This window comes from Nelumbo nucifera, chromosome 6 (genome assembly GCF_055504915.1).
Source record: "Nelumbo nucifera cultivar China Antique chromosome 6, China Antique-T2T, whole genome shotgun sequence".
NCBI lineage: Eukaryota > Viridiplantae > Streptophyta > Magnoliopsida > Proteales > Nelumbonaceae > Nelumbo > Nelumbo nucifera.
In genome coordinates, this window is record NC_142654.1 from 29,940,753 (window position 1) to 29,957,243 (window position 16,491).

The following is a 16,491-nucleotide window of genomic DNA, read 5'->3' on the forward strand; positions in this document are numbered from 1 at the left end:
GGTATTCCAGCGTGAGAAACACAAAGAAAGGTTTTCCAAGTGGGTAGGTCGTCAGGAAATGATTCTTTCACTATGTCTACTTCACAACTTTGTCCAAAAAGGGGAAAGGCCTTAAAACCATGTGTCGCCTGTCAGCAACTCAATTCCAGTGATTCTAGTCCTACCAGGTATGGGTGTCAATTCTTTTTTAGGTACTAACTTGTCTGCTATGCCTGTAACAGATATTCCAGCTTCCCATCCAGGAGGTTCTGATGCAAGAGAGAGGGTGATAGTGGAAGGAGGAGAGACGGTGATGGAAGGAAATAGTAAGGGGGAGGCGGACAGAATTTGGGAGTTGATTTGTACAATGGAGGAACTAAAAAAAAAGGAAGGATTCTTAGAGAGATGTTGTAGCCAAAATAAGTGTGAGTAGGGTAGAATTCTTCCTCAAACATTGGCTGGAAAGGATGGAGAAAAGAAAAAGGATGATTGTTGTATTAGGAAGGGGGGGGGAAGGAACAAAGAAGAAAAAAAGATATGAAGTGGAAAGGCTAATCTCAGACATTGAGGGGGATTTAGAATTCAGTGGTAGAAGGGATAGGAGGAAGGGCCTAAATGAGGAGATTATGGCCTTTTCATGGGTTTTTTTTGCTATTTTGTCTCGATGAAAATTATTAGCTAGAATGTAAGAGGGTTAGGGAGTGCAAGAAAGAGAAGGGTGATCAAAGACCTACTCCGAAGGGAAAAACCCGATATTGTGTTGTTACAAGAATCCAAAATGATGGAATTAGATGGGAGATGGGTGAGGAGTTTTTGGAGGTCTAGAGGTTTAGGTTGGAGCTCATCTCCTTCTTGTGGAGTCTCGGGGGGGATCGTAACACTGTGGAGGGAGGATGTGGTGGAAGTAGTGGAAGAATTGGTAGGCAGATTCTCAGTTTCCATTAAGTGTAAGAATGTAGAGAATGGGTGTGTATGGGTCTTAACCAATGTTTATGGCCCTAATTCCTATAGAGAGAGAAATGAGATGTGGGAGGAACTATATGCAATCAAGGGGCTATGGGATGGCCCTTGGTGCCTGGGCGGGGATTTTAATGTCATTAGATTCTCTGATCAAACCAGTAATCCCCAACAGGTAATTACCACAAGCATGAGGAAATTTAATGGTTTTATTGAAGAATGTGAACTAAAGGAAATACCTCTGCTACAAGCCAGTTACACTTGGTCCAACCTTCAGGAAACCCCTTTGTGTTCGAAGTTGGACAGGTTCTTATTTAACCTTGCCTGGGAGAATAGTTTGGAAAACTTGGTTGCTAGAGCGTTACCCAGGGTCACCTCCGATCACTGTCCTATCCAGATAGGTACTGAGTTTTTTCCTATAGGACCCAAACCTTTAAGATTCGAAAAATATGTGGCTTACCAATCCAGATTTTGTGAAAAATGTGAAGGAATGATGGGGTGAGGAGGAGAGGGGGGTAAGATGGAAAGGGGTCAAGTTTCATAAGAAATTAAAAAAGGTTGAGAGACAAAATAAAAGAGTGGAATAGAGATCATTTTGGTAGAATTGAGGAGCAAAAATTGTGCCTAATCTCTCGAAAAGAAAACTTGGATGTAAAGGAATCTCAAAATGGGTTGACTGAGGAGGACTGAGTGTTAAGAAGACAATTGAAAAAGGATTTGGAAGAGGTGTAACTAAGGGAAGAAATCAGTTGGAGACAAAAATCTAGACACAAGTGGATTAAGGAAGGCGATGGGAACACTAGATTTTTCCATGATTTGGCAAATGGGAGACGAAGAAAGAATCTTGTGACCAAGCGAGAGATAGGAGAGGAGGTGATTACCAACCAGGATGACATAGCCAGAAAATTTGTGGACCACTTCAAATCGATTTATAGAAGAACCTTGAGTGAGAGAGCAATCGTGGAAGGGGTGGAATGGCCAAGAATTGATGACGGAGTGGCAAGGTGGCTGGAAAGGGATTTTGAGGAAGAAGAGATTAAGAAAACCGTCTTTCTAATGGATAGATCCAAGGCTCTAGGTCCAGATGGCTTTACAATGGGTTTTTATCAAGACTGTTGGGAGGTGTTGAAAGAGGATTTAGTTGAAGTCTTTAAGGAATTTGCAGACAGTCACATTATAAGCCCTAGAATTAATGCCACCTTTTTTGCTTTGATACCTAAGAAGAATGATGCCAACCACCCAAAAGATTATAGGCCTATTAGTCTGGTGACAAGCATCTATAAAATTCTGGCTAAAGTGCTCTCGTTGAGGATCAAAACAGTCCTCCCTTCTATCATTAGTGAAACCCTAGGGGCTTTCATTCAAGGGCGACAAATAACAGATCAGATCTTAATTGCGAATGAGTGTGTGGAGGAAATGAAAAGGTCTAGGAAGAGAGGTTTCATTTGTAAATTGGATCTTGAAAAGGCCTATGATTTGGTGGACTGGAAGATTCTATTAGAGGTTATGCGAAACTATGGATTTGGGGACAAGTGGTGTAGTTGGATTTTTGGGTGTATCAATACTTGTCACTACTCTATTCTGGTAAATGGTATGGTGAGGGACTTTTTTCCAGCTTGCAGGGGTGTCAGGCAAGGGGATCCACTCTCACCCTTCCTTTTTACCTTAGTAGCTGATGTGATTAGTAGGATCATTACTAAGGCTGACAATGAAGATGCCATTAGGGGTTGGAGAATAGGGAGATACCAAGTCCCCGTTACCCACCTTCAGTTTGCAGATGACCTAATGATCTTTTGTGAAGGAGGTTTTAGCGAAAAGGTAGAAAACCTAAAGGAGCTAATCAAAGGATTTGAAAGTATTTCTAATTTGAGAATAAATTTGGAAAAGAGCTGCATAGCGGGTATAAATTTGGAGGTAGGGGAGGTCGAGGCTATTGCGGAGTGTCTTGAGTGTTCCACCTCTACTTGGCCTATGTCATATTTAGGGCTTCCTTTAGGGGCAAATCCTAGGGAGAGTAGATTTTGGACCCCAGTGATAGAAAAGTTTGAGAAGAGATTAGCCTCATGGAAGAGGAATTATGTCTCTTTAGGAGGGAGAATTACCCTAATAAGAGCTACCTTGGCTAACTTACCTACCTATTTTTTGTCTGCTTTTAGGATACCAGTTAGGGAAGCTAGGAAACTGGAGATGTTGATGAGAGATTTCTTATGGGAGCCGGGACAAGAAAAAAAGGATCACTTGGTTAATTGGGAAATTGTGTGCAAAAGTAAAGAAGAGGGGGATTTGGGACTTGGGAGGGTAACTAGAAAAAATCAAGCTCTGTGAGGGAAATGGTTGTGGCGATGGCCATTGGAAATAGAGAGATTGTGGCATGAGGTGGTGGGAAGCATTCATGGGAGGTCAAAGAATGGATGGGATGTTGGTCCATCAAGGCAAGCTAACCTAGCAGCACCTTGGAAGGCCATTCACAACACCCTTCCTCAATTCCTCAATTTTATCATGTATGAAGTTTGTTCTAGCAACACTGTTCATTTTTGGGAGGATATTTGGGTATGAGACACACCTTTAAAGGATTTGTTCCCTTTGCTATTTTTTGTTTCTTTGTACAAAAAAGAGGTGGTCTCAAAATTTGTCTCACCTTTGGGAACACCCTTAGATCCTACTTGGGATTTTGGGTTTCGTAGAGGACTTAGGGATGACGAAATTGAATCTCTTTCTGTTTTGCTTGGTTGTCTTAATCAGGTTTGTTTGGATCCCTCCAAGCCAGATAAGAGGGTATAGACTCCTAGACCCAATGGAACCTTCACTTGTGCTTCTTTCTTCAAGTCCATCTCTCAACTTTCTACTCACCAACCCTTTCCGTCAAAAGAAATTTGGTGCAGGCCAATTCCCCAAAAAATTATGGTGTTTTGTTGGGAAGTATTCCATGGAAAGTAAACACTCTAGACAACCTACAAAAGAGAAGACATTTCCTCTGTATTTCTCCTAATTGGTGTATCCTCTGTAGACCTCACGGTGAGGATTGTTACCACCTATTAATATCATGTCCCTTTTCTGCAGACCTTTGGGCTTGGCTACTTTCGTTGTTTGGGAGTAGTTGGAGTCTACCAGTAGAAGTTCACATGCTCTTCAACCATTCTACCTTTTATTGGCCTACAACAATAGGGAGAATTATGTGGAGATGTGCTCGTGCTGCCTTAATCTGGACTCTTTGGGAAGAAAGGAATATTAGAATTTTTCAAGAAAAGGAAAGGAGCAGTCAGGAATTGAAAGACTGTGTGTTAAATAGGGCAATACCTTGGCTGAAGACCTTGGAAATCTTTCATCAATTCTCCTTCAATGACCTTTGGAGAAATTGGTCAGTAGTAGCGAGGTGTTCATCTCTAAAGGACAAATCCATTACAAGCCGGTCTCCTCCATCCGAAGGCTCACTGAAGTTGAACTTCGATGGAAGTAGCATGGGTAATCCAGGATTATCCGGAATGGGGGGTGCTTTGAGAAATGAAAAGGGAGAGATTTTGTTGCTCTACTCAGGTCCCTTGGGAATTGGGGACTCCATCAAGGCAGAACTTTTAGTTGTTGTACAAGGGGTGCAATTTGCAAACCAGCTAGGGGTACAACACCTAACAATCGAGGGGGATTCCAAAGTGGTGGTGGGTTGGTTGAAAAATCCTGAAGAGGCTATGTGGCGTTACAAGAATGAAATGAAGAAATTTAGTTGGTTGACAAGGAATATGTTGGTCACTGTACAGTGGGTGGGGAGATCAGAAAATACTTTGTCAGATGTGTTAGCTAAGCAAGGGGTAAATAGGGAAGAATTGTTTTGGGCTCAGTTGTGATTCTTGCTTTTCTTTCCTAGTTTACTTGTAAGATTCAAGGAGGGGCGGCAGCTCACGTCTCTCCCTGGGATGTTGTATGAACTCACTCTAAATCTGCTTCTGAATTAATAAATTTATTATCATTCATCAAAAAAAAAAAACAATCTAAAGTATTGATCTTCCCATGAAACACCTTCCAGCAGAACAGAATAACTTTAGAAGGAATGGGTCTAATCCAAAACTCCTTGACTGGACAAACATCTTGAGTAGGGGGAGAGCAAAGTGCCTTGACGAAATAAGCACAAGTAAAGATGCCTTTTGGGTGGGGAGACCAAACCCTCTTATCTGGCTTTAGAGGATCCAAACAAACACTATCTAGGACATGAAGAAGCTCCAAAACACCAACAGAATTGTTTTTTTTTTTATGAATAACTCCAACAAAATTGTTGCCAGTTTGGCTTCCCTAATCTTCAGACTTCACAACTGTACGCTGGAGGAGAGCCTGGAGAACCAAGGGTCTCACACCAGAGGCCTCAAACAGTCTCCCCTTCTCTCCTTCAGACATGTGAAATATTAAAAACCCTCTTATGTCTTAATTTTCTCTATTAAAATCTATCATACTCTTCTCTAATAAAATCATTCTTAACACCCCCCCCCCTCAACAGCCAATATTTGTAACATCTCCTCCCACCCCATTAAATCCCTCCCTTACTTCCTATTAAATATCCTTGAGACTCTTTTGACCCTGTCTAATAAAACATTGGTATAAACTATATGGGTTGGGTGGGTTTGAGGGCCAACCCTAGACCAACATTTAACATTGACCTCAACTTGGATTTGAATGGGTTTGCTTGCTAGTATACAAAGAGTCCAAAGTTTTGATTTTACAATTCAAGAAACCCCCCCCCCCCCAAACAAGCCCATGATTTGGCCAAAAAGCAGGTGTTTTAAGTGAACTTTACTCCATGAAGAGGCCACTGAGAGGATTATGAGAACCACCTTAGCCCCCAAGTAGAAGCTGTTTATTCAAACCCAATAGTATGATCATTCTCCTTTGCAATAACCCATATATGGAAAAAGGTTCCTTACATGAGCCCATCTATTTTTGCCACATGGAGGGATCTTGTGATTGATCCAGACTATCCAATCAGATAGGAGACCCACTAGATTGGCAACATGCTCAATCCCAAAGTGAGATTTTTTAATTATCAAAAACAGAGCTTTTTTCGGATCAATAATGAATAACTGTATTAATTCTGAAACTCAATGCATCCAAAAGGATACAAAGAAACTGTACGAGCAGTATGCTGTCAAACCAAAATGTTGCATTTAAATCAAAGATGTACAGCAAATACCAGGCCCATGAATAGAGGGTGGGTAGAGGACTTTGAAGACATCTTTTAAGCTCTAAACTAATTTGTCATGTGTAAGATTCTTTGATTGTTTAGGGAAGCTCACTGAATTGCCCAACTAAAAACCTAATCCCTACACACACAGGATGTGAACATTTATCTTAAGACATTTAAAACAACAACACTAAGGTGCTTGTGGGAAATGGGGCCATTGAACTACAAAAGTCATTCTAGTAAATCGCATACCTCTTGTTGATGAGTCTCAATCAACTCCAATTGTCGCTCCAAGTTAGCTTGTGTCTCAACTACTTTTGCTACTTCAATCTGATATTAAAAATATGCACATAAAAATCACAAGCTAGAATATTGATAAAAAGAATTCAACATAAGGTCAAATAATACATGCAACTATCAAAAACATTGATAAATGTAAAATAGAACCATAATATATCATTAATCCTCACAAACAAGCATTATCAAAAACCAGTCCTCCCTTTATTGAAATAGAATGTAATAAGTGCGTTTTAACATGAGGTTTTATCTCACAAAAGGCTCGGATATGCTACCCACAAGATGCTACAGCCACAGATCTGAAAAATCTCACCATGAATGACAATTGCGATGTTCCCGATGTATGGCTTTAGTGTTTTTTAGGTAGCAGATCAGGATTCCAATACAGTATCTCACAATTTTTTTCTCAAGGTACAACAAAATGACAGACCAAAGACCAAGTCAAATGTTTCAAGCAAGAAAAAATCTTTTTCTGGGATTAGTGGAATTATATAGAGATTTATTGATAAAAAGAAAATGGTAACGTGTTGCAGAAAGCAATGAAAACAAGGGGGGAGGGGGAGCGCACAAAAATCCTTGGCTAATTTAAAGTAATTTTCATGTTTAGTACCCCCCCCCCCCCACTTACACCCAAACTTTGGTCCTAACCTAGCCCAAACAGCTAGTATTAAATGGAGAGCCCCCAATACAAATTGTTTTATTTAACCATTCCCTTGCAAGGGCATCTGCCAGGTCAGCTAACCTTGGACCCACTTGAATGAGCTGTTCACACAGTGCCAAAAATGTAGCCCCATGATAAGATATGGTAGATAAGCAAAGGACCTTTTCCACCCTTCCCCATCCATCTAATCACCACCTGATTGCCTCCCTCCACATCCAACGATGTCCAATCCACTGTAACTGCTAATCTGAGCTGAGTGATACTAGTTCAACCTTTGGATATTGCTTTTTTTTTATAAATAAATTGAACCCTTGGATATTGCTTATAAAGCAACAGTCTAAAGTATAATGTTCTTTTCTCCGTTGTACAGCTTAGGGTGAAGATGAAGTCATGCCTGGTCACTTCATGGAGTGACAACAATCTTTGAATAAGACAACTAATAAGTAGGGTTAGGATTTGGTAGGATTCAGATACAACCCAATGTTATAATGGACACAAGGGTTTCTTACTTTCTTTCGAGATACAAACGCACAGACTATGTTACCTGGATACAGCAAATGCATGGCTGGAACTGGATGTGGTATCAGATACGGAATTTACAGTAAAAATTGAAGTATCCAACACAATACAACATCCTTGTCTGGGTATCCAGGTATCATAGCATACAGGCAGATGCAATCTCCGGAGATGTTAGGTTATCCAATTATAACTTTTCTATTAATCTAGATAGACTTCGTTGAAAGAAGTCAGGATGGATTTTGGAATGGAACAGACAAACAATTGTGGGTTATCCAATTACATCCATTATTGTCAGTTAACCTATAACTGGTGAAGCATTACCACGCGTTGGGCCTTGACCAGAAAACACAGGATCATGTTCCAACATCCAAGATGCCAAGCAACAACAACATACACAAAAGGCAAATATCAAAATATACCTGGTAACGCCATTTTACTAGAGCATTATCATAAGCACAAGAGTAAAATAATTTACAATTTAAACCAAATTTAAGTTGCTTTTCTAATTATAGGTTAGAGATCTAAATAAAATCATAAATGGACACATTAACTTAAAATTTCAAACTTGATTGAGTTAACAAAACCTCTAAAAATTAATGCATAAAAATTTTCTCATGTTGGATGATTGGATCACCTCAAGCCTAAGAAGAACATCCCTATTCTGAAGGATCCTCCTATCCCACTCAGCTATTGCACAAGCCTGCTTTCGAAATTTCCCAGTCCGTTCTTGTAGCTCAGAGTTCCACTCTTTGATAATCTGAAAATTAAATAAATATAGAAGTAATGGAGGAATGACAGAAAAATTATAACCAACCAAAAGAAAGAACCAGGAAATCTAAAAAATGTGAAAGAGAGACAAATTGTGATGAATGACAGGCCACAATTTTTCAAAAGAAAAGGACATGATTCAGATACATATTCTTCCACAGAAGTACAGTTCCCCTACGCCCATCAACAAAAGCATAGTTCCCATACAATCATCACGAGGCATAGGCACAAAGGGGTTGTCTTTGAAACAGTTAGAGCAAGAAATATCTTTAAGCTCATTAAGAACAAGATAGATGGATTTTAAGCTCAATAAGAAATACCTCCTCAGCAGTTTTTCCAGTGATCTCAGACGGTAATTTTGGTGCAGGAGATACCGTTGCACTGACAGTTGAAGGCACAGTTCTACAGAAAAAGAAAAAGAAAGCAGAAAAGAAGATATTAAATCCATAATTACGAATCATATTACTTGGGCATTTTCAGGAAAAGATGGAAATTCTCATTGGACTTTTAACACTAGTTTGTTTTCTGAGTTATGACATAAAAAGTCAAAAGAACATTTAAAGGTTAAACTAAAACTAAAAAAAAAATCAAGAGAATAAATAGGGCCTGGGAAGATGTTACAAATGTCAGATTATAACCTAGAAATGAAAATTATATTACTGGGCATTTTCAGGACAGAAAATGAAAACCCTCATCAGATTTTAAATGCAAGGTTGTTTTTTATTTAAAGGTCATGAGAAATTTAAAATACTATATTACAAACAAATAAAGTAGAATTTGCAGCATAAAATAGGAAGATACCATAAAAAAGGCCATCACCCAATGTTGGTCCATTGGTCCCAGCTATTTGGAGATTTGGGAGGAGTGGACTGGATAAGGATCTAATCATTTTTAGCACAAAGTGGCCACTCTCAGACTAGAACCAACATCTCACACCTGTCAACCTGAGAATTTACCATTACACCAAGCAATGGCCCCTACAAAGATACCATAACTAAAGCATAATTAAACTGTTACTAGTTACTACAACCTAAAATTCATACTTAGGGGGTCTGTATAGTTGTCAAGGGTCACCTAAAATTCTTACTAAACCCATGACTAGACAGTTTTCATGGGTCGCCTCGCCCAATGCCAGATGTTTTTCCTTTAGGCACTCACCCAGATAATTAGGTGCATGCCTAGGCAACTAGGTGGGCACTTAGATTGCCTATTCAGATTGTTGGCCCACACATATTATAATCATTTTCTATTGGTTACTTTTATCTTACTAGAAAACACCCCATTACATGTTATATTTTTTATTATGAGAATTATAATAAAACAAAACTATGAAAGTTTCTAGTCTTTGTCTAGGGTTTGAGCTCTGAACCAATTAGAGAAAAGAAAAATAAGAAGTCTCTCTTCTTAAACAGTCCAAGTTGTCCTATTACTCCTGTATTTTATTTTCTTATTTTATTTAGGAATATTTTTGGGAATGAAACAGGGGCTCCTTCTTAAACAGGGGCTGCACCCCATCTTTCTAAAATTTTTTCTGTATTTTTTGCATTCTCTTTTGAACGAAATAGGGGCTCTGTCCCCTTATTTTTCTCTCTTATTTTCGCTGCATTCCTCCATTTTTCACTCCTCCTCTCGGCTATGGATAGTAATTAGTTGCTTCTTATTTGCTATATTGAATTGTTAGTTAAATATTGAAATTAATATATTTAAGTGATGAATATACGATGGCAGTTTATGTTTTTACATGAAATGTACACTTACCTGAAAGATTTTCTTGCTGATAGTTAATCTAAAGGTTTGTGGATTGGTATACAAAACTAATAAACCAGCTTAAGAGGGGTAGGGATCTATAGATTTTAAATTTTCAATTTCCACCACCTAGGCGCCTAGGCACCTGGGTGCCCCGTAGTTGCCTAGGCTCACCTAGGTGCCTTGACAACTATGGGGGTCTGCTAATGGCAGACTGAATGGCTTATTGCTTTGTCTTTTAGTGAATAAGCCATTCAGTGGGTGGTAGGCTCCTTCATGACTGAAACACCCTCACATGCCATTCATCCATAGGAGTGCACTCCCTACTTAATAAATGTTCGTTAAAAACAAAGAAGTAAGCTACTAAGTTCAGCTAAATCAACCATTATCAAAAGGCCGACAATCTTGTTAGCATATATTTTGTAATATCAAAATCATGAATATAGGATAATCTTTACTTATATAGCAGGAAATCTAAGAAATCATCAGGAGACTTAAGAATCATCATAGATTGCACTGGAGAGAAAAATTTAAATCATAACCAGGGCAAGGTGCACGGACCCACTACTGGTAGTTACAGCAACAGTAGATGATGTCTGAGCTGCACTGCTGCTGGTACCAGAAAAACTGAATTTTGGTGCCGAGTCAGTTGAGGCAGCTGTAGAACTTGAAGCAGCAACACCTATAAAAATAAGTTCCATGATTACAATAAAATGAGAACTACATTAAAGAAACATCCACTAGCCAATACCTACTAGAGGAGGAGGATCAAATATTGGTAGGACAAACCCACTATAAACAGATGAACATAGAAAGAGAGAGAATCAAGAGAAACAGAGAGATGTTATAGTGATAAGATTAAACTAATCTAAACAAGTTAATCTAAATGGGCATCACTGAGGTCCCAGAAAAGCTATAAATTGATCAATTAAAAATGAAGGTAGGATGACAGTCTTTCTTGAATAAAGAAAGGTGGCAATGGGGTGGTTAATCAGATAGGCCACATAACCATTAACAGAGACATGTATAGACTATATTGGGATAGGATGGGTCTGATTCTGATTTGATAAAACATGACCTTTCCGGGTTTGATTTCAGCTGTGTTACATGAACTCTTTGAAACTAATAAACAAATCATGTTACAACAAGCATATAGATTGATCAACCTTTGCCATGTCTGTAACATGAAAGTAAAACATCTCAAATACTTACTATAAAATCTAGGTAAGAATTATAAAATTTTTAATGGTAACAATCAAAGGCATTGGATTAATAGTATGAGAAAAAATACAAAATAACAAATGTACAAGAACGATATCAATATAAAAAGTGTGAACCCATCCCAAAGTTGCACAAGGTAAAGAACTTTTTCACAACTCATAAAGACAAAAAGATAAAGGTCGTAAAACAAAAAGAAACAAAATATAAGATGTATGATATAGACATCAATAAAAAAGTGTGAAACCATCCCAAAGCTGTACAAGGAAGAACTTATTCACAGTTCATAAAGACAAAAAGATAAAAGAAACAACAAGAGCTTAACATCTCCCTTGCATGCTAACATGGGAGAGCCAAACACACCTCACAACATTTTCATTGGTAAAGAATCCGCCAAATTACCAGCCAGTCTTGGCATACATGAGAAAGGTGTTCACAAAGTGAATACCAGGGTCCAGGATTCCTCTAATGGTATGGACTAACCTCCACAAGAATCCGCCAAATTACCAGCCAGTCTTGGCATACATGAGAAAGGTGTTCACAAAGTGAATAGCAGGGTCCAGGATTCCTCAAATGGTATGGACTAACCTCCACAAGAAACACCTCCTCCCCAAAGCCCACCCAGCCACTTCTGTAGTATGACCTTCCTTCAGCAGCCCATCCAACCATCAGTTCAAATTGATGGGCAATTTGTAAATGATAAGAGAAATAGTCCTTAAAAATTCTTCTGTTGTATTCTTATATTATTGATAAGACTGAGCAACAAAATCTCTAGGAAAAAGCCAAACTTCCCAAAGGAACCGGTATTACATGTCATGAGTTCACTTCTAAATGTTATTATGTTTAGCTAGAACATCTGCTAAATAGTTTCCTTTTTCCTAGAATCAATTGAAACTGAACTCCGAGTTCCCACACTAGTTTCATAATCTAAGTGTGTCTGTGCTTCCATGGTCCAAGACTGTTATTTAACAAACTGCCCATAATAATGCAAGTCTCTCCCTCCACCAAGATGGTTCTGAGGTTCAGTGACTTACCAAGCTTTAGTCCATGCCCCATGGTGTACTGCATACAATTCAGCATTCAAGGAATTGCCAATTTGCCATTACCTATGGGGCCTGAATACAATGCCATTTTCATTCCGTTCCTTCCCTAAACACCCCACCAATGCCTGATCTTCCAGGATTCCCTACACTGCTAATGTCGTTCATCCGTTCATTCCAATAAAATATCTTCTTAAAAGGCAATTGAAGTTATAAAATCATTGTTTTTTATGTGAGAAATAAGGATTTAAGACCCTAACATGGACTTGTTCAGGCTTGCTTCAAGGGGCATGATCGGGGGTCTGGGAGGGAGCCCCCAGCCCAGCCGTTAGGCTCAAAAAAAAAAGGCAAAAAGCACAGAATTTTAAAAAGGTGCACACCTGGGCTGAGGCACAAGGCGCATCAGGCGCACGCAGGTGCGCCTAGGACCTGGGCAAGGTACATACCCTAAAATGCGCCTTGCCTGTGTGCCTAGGCGCGCCTTTAAATCACTGTTCTGAACCATGAGTGAAAAAAATCAATTTTGAGATAGAGGAGAGAGAGAGAGAGAGAGAGGAAAAGTTAATAAACAAGATTAGACACTTGCCTATTAATAGCTTCAAAAATCACATGCAAGTAACTTGAAAACAAACTTCTCATTTCAAAACTTCAGTTCTAAAAATTCAATTGACTATTTTTTTTATTCTTTGACCAATGCACACTCCAAAACATTTTTGAAGGTTCTGACTCCTTTGAGTCAAGCTATTAAATTTCAATTCCAAATACTCTCGAGGTGCTGACTCCTAGAGCAACCTAGTTGTGGATTCCTAGGGTATTCTATCATTATTTTCTCCTCTTCTTACTCTACAGCTTTAGGGGCCATTGCTTGGTTTAACAGTAAAATCTCGGGCTGACAAGCATGAGAACACAGGTTCATGTCTGAGAAAAGCCACTTTGTGCAAAAAAGTTTAAAAAAAAAGTGTCAAAAGTTAGGTCCTTATCCAATGCACCTGTCCCAAGATCCCAGATAGCTAGGACCAACATTGGATAATGGCCCTTTTTTGGTATTCTACAGCTCTGTTTCAGATCTGGTTTGGCATTGTTCCTACACATTAGGTCTGCATTTCAGTACTGTGATTCTTGCCCTACATCATTAAGTAGCCATCATCTTGAAAGTGTCACTCCATCTGGTTAATGGGATGGCAAAGGATATGGCTAAGGGGCATAGCAAAATCAGGAATTAAGAGGTGAAAGTTTATTAAGTTGTCAAATGCAATTTTGTAATATAGGGATGAATTGATCTTTGTAATATTTTTTATAACTTATTCTAACTTTTCATTACTTAGTCAATAAAAGTTGAGATGCCAGATAAAATTGACTAGGTTCCTCTTTATTTTGTGGTTCACTTCAAGGTAAAAACACAAGTTACTAATAGATAAGGAGAACAAAACAAGAACTGGAAGAAATTGTGAGGGAGGCAGAGATTAGCTGGAGATAGAAATATAGGTGTAGGTGGCTATGTGATGGAAATGGAAACACTAATTTTTTCCATACACTGGCAAATGGCAGGATGAGGAAAAAATTAGTTTCCAGGTTGGAGTGGAATGGCTCAATTTTAACAAAAGAAAAGGAGATGGCATAAGCTTCCGTAGACAATTTCTAAACCATCTATACAACCCAGAGGGGGTAAGAGAAAAACTAGGTGATTTTGAGTGGAGAGCTGAATCTAAGGAGATAAAGCCCCTAGAACAGATCTTTAAGACCCAAGAGATAAAAGATGCAATTTTTTATATGAAGAGGGATAAAGCACCAGGTACAGATGGTTTTACAATGGCTTTTTATCAAGATTGTTGGATATTATTTAGAATGATCATGTGGTGGTGTTTGCTGAATTTTATGAGAGAGGCAAATTTAACTAAGGTGCCAACATGACGTTTATTGCCTTGAGAATAAAGAATGCCCTTCCATCTTTAATATCTCCAAAGGACTTCATACCTACAAGTTTGGTGGGAAGCATGTATAAAGTGATTTCTAAGGTGTTGGCTTTGAGAATAAAGAATGCCCTTCCATCTTTAATATCTCCAAACTAAGGATCCTTTGTTTCTGAGAGAAAAATAATTGATTAGATCCTTACTGCTAATTGCAAAATAAGAAAAAAAAGGGGGGGGTGGGTGGTTGATTTTCAAACTTGATTTGGAAAAGGCTTATGACATGGTGGATTGAGAATTCCTACTAGAAGTGTTAAGTTGTAGACTTGTAGGGTTTTGGAGAAAGGTTGTGCAAGTGGATAAGGGGCTGCATTGAGACCCGCTTTCCTTGTTCCTGTTCACTTTAGTAGCTGATGTATTGAGTAAAATGACTCTAAAGGCTGGCGTTGATAACATGATTAGAGGTTGGAGAATTGAAAAGAATGCAATGGCGGTACCATGTTAACACATTTGCAGTTTGTGGATGCCCTTATTTTGTTGTTGGAAGGGGATTCAGAAGAACTTCTCAACTTAAATAGATCGGTGACCAAATTTGAAAGAATTTCAAATCTCAAAGTAAACTAGGAAAAGAGTTGTGTGGCAGGAGTTAATGGGTAGAACTACATTAGTTAAGTCCACTTTGGCTAATTTGCTTATCTATTTCCAATCTAACTTCAAGATTCCTAGTAAGGTTGCCATTCAACTAGTGAGGATAATAAGGAATTTCCTATGGGAACTGGGAGATACAAAGAACAGTCGTTTGGTGAAATGGGAGGTGGTATCTAGAAGTAGGAATAATGGGGGGTTAGGTATGGGAAATATTTGGGTAAGGAATTTAACATTGTTCAGAAAATGGATATGGAGATTTCCCTTGGAGAAAGATAAGTTGTAGCACAAAGTGGTTGTAAGCATTCATGGATTGGTATTTTGGCAAACAACAGATGAGATGCTGGCTTCAACCATAATGCTTTTCGATTTTCTCCTTGGAAAGCTATCCATTGTATTTTCCCTTCCCTTCTTCCCTATTTCAAGTATAACGCTTGTGTAGGTAATGAAATGCTTTTCTGGGAAGATGCCTGATAAGCATAGTTTTCAAGGTGCCAAGGCGAGGCTAGGCGACAGGGGGGCACCTTGTCGCCTAGGCGATGGATTTTTTTAAGTAAAACCCTAGATCCTAGGGTAGTTCCCTAGGTTCCATAACCATCTTTCCTTAATAATTTTCATAAGAAAAGTATAAATTTCATGTTTAAGTCTAGAAAATCAACATTTTATGAGAAGAAAAAGAACAAAGTAGAGAAAATTCAAAAAATATAGGGGCTGGACCCCTACTTTTGTTATAGGAAAGAAGAAAAGAAAAGGTGGAAGAAGAAGAAGAAGAAGAAAATGTGTTTTTTAAGTTTTTCCCTTGCTTATAGGTTCAGGTTTTGAAAATTTTGAGGGTTCAATCAAGGATCAAAATTTCGATATGATACGCCCTGTATCGGGTGTATTGTATTGTATCTTTGGGGTCCCGATACCTGTTTACAGGTGTTTCCGGGGACCCATTTTTTAAATAATATATATATATATATTTAAAAATGAAATTGAAAACCAAAGAAATAAAAAAATAGGGGGAGTATCATTATAAGTACCAATACACCTCTGCCAATACACAGAGGTGTACCAATACTGTGAACCATGGGTTCAATACATAATATATATATATATATATATATTTAATCAATACCCCAACAAAATAAGAAAATAATAAAAAGAAATTAGTATATAAACACATAAAATGAATATTCTAGTTTAATAATGTCTATTTTATAATTATAATGTCAAAAAATTAAAAATCTAAAAATATTTTATAACCCAGTGCACAAAACTGCTAGGCGACTGGGCGAGGCAAACCTCCAAGGACGCCTTGTCGCCTAGGCGTCACCTTGACAACTATGTTTTAAAGATAGATTCTCATCTCCTTTTTCCCTTTCTTTAAATAAAGGAAAGTAATCTCTTCTATCTGTGACAATGGAAACTTCTATCTGTGACAAAGGAAAGTAATCTCTTGAGATTTGGGTCTGACCATCTGAGGAGAAGTTTAAAGGAGTCAAAAATGGGGCTGGTAGATGAACTTATTTATCTTCTAAGTATGGTATTTTTGGATCAGTCTTGCTCGGATAGTAGAATTTGGCCAGCTTCCTCCTCTGATTATTG

General features: G+C 38.4%; 1 protein-coding gene across 1 annotated transcript in view; it reads right to left on the minus strand.

Moving 5' to 3' along the window:
• Positions 1-16,491, minus strand: part of EMB2766 (structural constituent of nuclear pore) — a 47,614-nt gene that overhangs the window by 27,950 nt on the left and 3,173 nt on the right. The window contains exons 2-5 of the mRNA XM_010260544.3: positions 10,653-10,773; positions 8,666-8,747; positions 8,212-8,334; positions 6,353-6,430 (exon numbers count right to left, since the gene is read on the minus strand). Of these exons, the coding sequence (XP_010258846.1) occupies positions 6,353-6,430; positions 8,212-8,334; positions 8,666-8,747; positions 10,653-10,773 (404 nt within the window). The remainder of the gene's footprint in view (positions 1-6,352; positions 6,431-8,211; positions 8,335-8,665; positions 8,748-10,652; positions 10,774-16,491) is intronic.